Source organism: Somniosus microcephalus, chromosome 13 (genome assembly GCF_052327205.1).
Source record: "Somniosus microcephalus isolate GS21.2 chromosome 13, FLI_Smic_1.0, whole genome shotgun sequence".
Lineage (NCBI taxonomy): Eukaryota > Metazoa > Chordata > Chondrichthyes > Squaliformes > Somniosidae > Somniosus > Somniosus microcephalus.
In genome coordinates this window covers 144,639,432-144,645,431 of record NC_140999.1, presented here as the reverse complement: position 1 = coordinate 144,645,431, position 6,000 = coordinate 144,639,432, and the positions used below count along the sequence as shown (strand labels likewise).

The window sequence follows — 6,000 nt, the reverse complement described above, 5'->3', positions numbered from 1 at the left end:
TCGGCGCTGTGCAAACTGAGGCGTTGCAAACTTTGACAAGATGGAGAGGGTGAGGCAGAGAACGGAGCGCTTTTCCCAAAGGGCATTGGATGTTTTGGTTGACGCAGTGGAGCGCCGGTGAGCAGTGCTGTACCCTGACAATGGCAAGAGGCCTCCTCAGAACGAGTACCGCAGAGCTTGGAGGGACGTTTGTCAAAGAGTCAACTCCAGCAGCATGGCACCCAGGACTCCTGTGCAATGCAGGAAGAAGTTCAACGATCTCACTCGGGTCATTAGGGTGAGTGGCTTGCTGGCAATCTTCTTCATCCCTCCATCTGCACCATCCTTTATGGCCAGAGGGTGCGCGATGCCCCAATGGCCATCTGTCAGCCAGGACCCATGGCCCTTTCTGGGAACGCACACGTACATTCAATTCAGGGCATACTGTAAGGGCTGATCCACCATGGGGGGGCATGAGATGACAACTCAGGGCAGCATGTTTCAGAACTTCCCGTCCTTTCTCCTGCAGGGTAAGCTGGCCAGGAACCGGAGGGAACAGAATCGTACTGGCGGGGGCCCTCCTCCGCTGCAGGAACTGACGGACCTGGAGGAAAGAGTCCACCAGATTGCTGGAGGCCGGATGATAGGTCCTGTCACCACTGGGGCTGCCGACCCCATTGTGCACAGCGATGGTAAGGTCATCACCTTTTTGAACTCTCTCCTTCCACTTGTTCCCCCCACCAGCATGCTTTTTCAGCCTGGACCCATGTCAGAGCATTGCAGCACTCTTGCATCCCTTGCTACCACCCTGGCCTTTCGCTAAATCCACTCTTCAACCTCCCTGCTTTCAGATGCTGCATCACCAGCTCGGGAGCCGGGCCATCTAGCTGCCAGGGACACTGACTCCGGAGGCAACGACCAGGAGGAAGCCGGATCATCCGTCCCACCCTCAGGCGAGCCAGCCCATCTGCAGACTGGGGATAGTGCTTCCCTGGAAGGGAGCGGGGGGGATGGATCTGAGGAGGAACCAGTTGCAGGAACCAGCGGCCTCCAGCAGCGCAAGGGGGGGAGGGAAGTTCGGGAGCCATCTCCCCGGAGGGCGCGTCAGGCCACGATGACTGCTGCACAGAGTGCAGAAGAGGTGCATTCCCTTGCCGAAATGAGCGCCCAGGCTCCACTCAGGCACACTGAACTGATGGCTGCAGTTGGAAGGATGCCTGAAGCTGTCGAGACACTGGCAAGGAGTGTGGAAGAGTTCGGGGCAGCACAGGAAAGGATTGTGCAGGACTTCGGGGCAGCCCTGGAAAGGAGTGCCCAGGGCGTCGCGACATCACTGGAAAGGACTGTCCAGGGCTTCACCGATGCACTGGCACCTGCCACGCAGTCCCTCGCTGGCCTCATGCAGAGGCAGATTGAGGCCACACAAGCACTGACTGCTGCCACCCTCCATGGTTCAGGCAGGATTACCCGGGGCCCTTGCAGCACCACATCAGGCCAGCAATCTGTGGACCAGCCGATGGGTCCGCATGCTGCGGTGCTGCCCCGTCAGAGTGCCAGTGTGTCGGCCGACCACGGAGCTGGTGTCCACTCTCAGGATGTCAGCATTCCTGATGCCAACGCTGGCACGTCTCCACTGCAGCTGCCATTACCTGCAGGACAGACTGCTTCCACCCATGCCCAATTGGAGCAGTCAGCATCTGGCCCCTCCAAGCCCAGAGTCCGTCCGGGCCGTCCTGCGTTCGGACAGTCAGCAGGTGTCCCCCAGCCTTCATGCAGCCACTGGGGTCCCATTACGGAGGAGCTGCAGGGAGGGAAGGGGCCTTTCTCGCAAGAGAAGTAGATCTCCATCAAAGGGGAAAGAGTAGAAGGAGCTGCAGAAACCTCCTATTTCTAGAAATCAAGGCCGTGGATGGTGGTCTGAATATTAGTCATGTTTTGGATAGTCTCCTGGGTGTGCGAGGCACGTGTTCTGAATGTTACTCATGTTTTGGATAGTCTCCCGGGTGTGCGAGTCACTTATGTGTTAGTTTGTTAGTTAAGCTTTCAGTTGCCATTGCTTTGTCATGTTGGAAGGAAGCACAATTTTCAAAATAAACAAAGAATTTTAATGTCATTGGCCATGTCTGCTATTTACAATCATTGTGGCCTTCATAGGCTTTGGGTTCTCTGAATGGTTCCATTTGTGGTCTTCCAATGGCACCAAGCAGTCCGTGAGAGGGGCCTAGAACCGACTCCTTATCAGCCTCAGACGGACGGCCCTTCCACTTTCTCGGACCCTCCCGTCTTGGTCCTCCTCCTCCTGCTCCTGCTCCTGCTCCTCCTCTGCTGGTCCTTCAATGTCTGCTGGCATTGGCTGGGTGCACAGGGTGGCGAGATTATGGAGCATGCAGCAGACAACAATGAAGTGGGAGACTCTCTCTGGTGAGTACGGCAAGGCTCCTCCCGAATGGTCCAAACAGCGGAACTGCTGCTTGAGCACGCCGATTGTGTGCTCCACAATGTTCCTCGTCGCCTGATGGCTGATGTTGTAGTGCTCTTCTGCAGGGGTGCTGGGCGTACGGAGCGGGGTCATCAGCCATGGGCACAGTGGATAGCCCTTGTCGCCGAGAAGCCAGCCTTCTGGGTGAGCCGGGGCCTCGAAAAGGTCAGTGACTGAAGTCTGGCGCAGGATGAAAGCGTCGTGGCTGCTGCCTGGGAACTGTGCATTGACCGCCAGGATCAGCTGTCGGTGGTCACAGACCAGCTGCACATTCAAGGAGTGGAACCCCTTGCGGTTGCGGAACACCTCAGGATTCTGTACAGGCGCCCGCAAAGCCACGTGCGTGCAGTCAATGGCGCCCTGCACCATGGGGAAGTCCGCTATTGCCGCGAAGCCCTCTGCGCGCTCCTGCTGCTTCTCCGGTGTCACATTGAAGGAGATGTACTGACGCCGCCTTTTAAACAGGGCATCTGTAACCTGCTGGATGCAGCTATGCACCGCAAACTGGGATATGTTGGCAATGTCCCCAGTTGCTGACTGGAAGGAGCCGGTCGCATAGAAATTCAATGCCACTGTTATCTTCACAGCCACCGACAGAGAGGTCCTGCACCTTATCTGCGGCTGCAGATCTTCCTGAAGCAGGTGGCACAGCTCAGTCACCACCTCCTTTCAGAATCGCAGCCTCCTAACACACTGCTCCTCTGACATGTTGAGGTAAGAGAACTGCTGCTTGAATACCCTGGCAGCGTAAGGTCTGGTGTGGCGACGTCTGTTGGCCCTCCTCCGTCTGGCCATTCCTGGCCCTCTCTCCCTCCAGCCCTATGCCCTTTCAAGATGGTCGAGCAGCAGGACGTTCCCCTCCAAAGCAGCCCCCATAATAATAGGCCAGCAGAAATTAAAAAGGGTGTAAGCGATCACCAGCAGCAGGGTGATGATATGAAGGCTGAAGGTCCTCTGGCAGCACTGGGTCAGTAGTGAAATGGCTCAGAGTTCAACTGTTCCAATCTGTGTAAATCACAAATAAGTTGTGCTCCCAAAATGGCTGCCGCTTTTATACCAGTGCAGTGCCCTTTAAATAGCGCCCCCCTAAGCCCGAGAGCCACTGGGGAACGTTCCTGGAAGCTGTCCTTATTAATGCCGGGCGGAACAGAGGGGGGCGCCACTGAATTTTCAGTCTGGGGCGCCAAGAAGGCGTTGCACACTGAAATGATGTCATGATCTGCCCGGGCGCGGGCGCTAAGACTTAACGCCAGCGCTAAAATACCACTCAATATGGCGAGAGGCGCTGGGTTCACTGCGCCCGCCCGAAATTTGGGTAACGCCCCAATTCTCGACCTCTTTAGGTGCTAATCGCTGGCACTAGCAACCGAATTTCTCCCCCTGTGACTTTTTTGAAACACTCCATGTGTGGCTATTTGTAGGGGAAAAAATAAAAAATCTGTATATAAGATGTGAAAGGGAGTTGAGAATTGAGCTACAACTAAACTTATTAAAGTGAAGTATAGATGTAGAAAATACATACCTAGATACATAGAAGATAGGAGCAGGAGTAGGCCATTCGGCCCCTCGAGCCTGTTCCGCAATTTAATGAGATCATGGCTGATCATCCAAATTCAGTACCCTGTCCCTGCTTTCTCCCCATATCCCTTGATCCTTTTAGCCTTAAGAAATATATCTAACTCCTTCTTGAATATATTTAATGAATTGGCCTCAACTGCCTTCTGTGGTAGAGAATTCCACAGGTTCACCACTCTGGGTAAAGAAATTCCACCTCATCTCAGTCCTAAATGGCTTACCCCTTATCCTTAGACTGTGACCCCTGGTTCTGGACTCCCCTGCCACCGGGAACATCCTTCCTGCATCTTGTCTGTCTAGTCCTGTTAGAATTTTATAAGTTTCAATGAGATCCCCTCTCATTCTTCTAAACTCTAGGAAATATAAGCCTAACTGACCCACTCTCTCCTCATACATCAAAGTAAGTGACAATGAAATGGAGGCAAGGAAAAATACTGAGTAGCATTAGATTACAGAAATGTTTGACAGCAGGTAAGATGCAAGAGCAGGAAAACTGCATGAACATACTTTGGCTCTGAATTACAAATAATTTATTCTTGTACAAACATATGCTTCAGGGCTTCATATGCTTAAGGATCAGTCGTCAGGTTAAGTTCAAATTTTATGACATATTGTGAAAGCAGCCCAAAGCATCTCCATTTTGAGATTAGAAAAACAGATGCGAGAAGGAAATTGGACAACCTTATCAGATTAAAAAAATTGCATATATATCTCAGCAGTGTGAAGCATTTAAGTAAGTCCAGTCCAACTTTATCCAGGATATAGTAGACCTAATTTAACTTTTTGTCTACATACTCTTACAAGATGACTAACAGAGTGATCTCTCTTCCAGATGGTTGTTTAGTCAAGGGTGGTGCATCTATTATGCTTTCTGTGGTGTGTTGTTTGGTATCTGCAGCCTTACTAATCTGACAGTGTTGAGCATTGTCTGCTGTATGAAGGTCTGTTACCCTGCTTATGGTAGGTTCTAAAATCTTATGTTGTAGTAGTTGAACAATTTTACAATACATGTCGAATTTCAAATGCAATTCAGGGAATATTTGCAATAATACATCAATCCAAGACTGCTTCATCTACATAGAATTAGATAGAATTTACAGCACAGAAAATGGCCATTCAGCCCAACGTGTCTATGCTGGTGTTTATACTCCCCACGAGCCTCCTTCCGCTCTACTTCATCTAACCCTTTCAGCATATCCTTCTATTCCTTTCTCCCTCATGTGCTTATCTAGCTTCCCCTTAAATGCATCCACATTTCTTTGGTGGAACAGGCTTGAGGGGCTGAATGGCCTGCTCCAATTTCCAATTTCCCCTTCTCAGGTTATACAAGGGGAATTTTTTAACTTCCCCCGCCCGGGCAGGCGAGTAGTTAAAATGGAATGGGTGAAATACTCACTCCGTTCCTGCTCCATTCCGATTTAAAAATACCTGATTTTTCAGGCATCTGAGGCGCCCACCCAAGTCAGGTGGGAGCCTCATACATTTATGCAAATTAGGGTCCTGTTATGGTGGACCCTGACGCCATCTTAACTTGGAAGAGAGTGGGGTGTCCACAGCGGCCTCCCGAACAGCTACAACTAGTCATGAAGACCGAAGAGGCCTTTCCAAGTAAGTTTAAAACTTTCCTTTGTGGGTGCAGGAGGAGAGGGATTTTGCTGGGGTCCTTTGTATAGACAGGTGCCTCATCATTGTACATAGGACCCCGATGCAATTTGGGGGTTTCTACTGCACAAGCTCTGCCCAGTAGAACTGTGCTTAGAGTGACCTAACCAGCAATTCTTAAAAGGGAATGCTAGAGGCTGCTCCAAACATGGAAAAGCTAACAATTTTGTATGATCCTGCCTGCTGCCCCCAATCCTCTGAGCTATCGCCTGCCAGCCCTCGCTCCAAACATATGGCCACCTTGTCAAAGACATGTTAATGTAGCCTGACCAGTACCCATCACCCAATGTCCACGCAAACTGAAA

General features: G+C 51.4%; 1 protein-coding gene and 1 pseudogene across 1 annotated transcript; both read left to right on the top strand.

Moving 5' to 3' along the window:
• The first annotated feature begins 401 nt into the window (after positions 1 to 401).
• Positions 402 to 2,072, top strand: LOC147108637 (uncharacterized). Its single transcript, XM_086006048.1, has 2 exons — positions 402 to 671; positions 831 to 2,072. The coding sequence occupies exons 1-2, from the start codon at positions 443 to 445 to the stop codon at positions 1,817 to 1,819; spliced, it is 1,218 nt and encodes a 405-aa protein (XP_085862174.1). The 5' UTR covers positions 402 to 442; the 3' UTR covers positions 1,820 to 2,072.
• A 2,418-nt stretch (positions 2,073 to 4,490) lies between these two features.
• The window catches only part of LOC147108636 (opsin-5-like), a 39,227-nt pseudogene continuing 37,717 nt past the window's right edge, over positions 4,491 to 6,000 (top strand).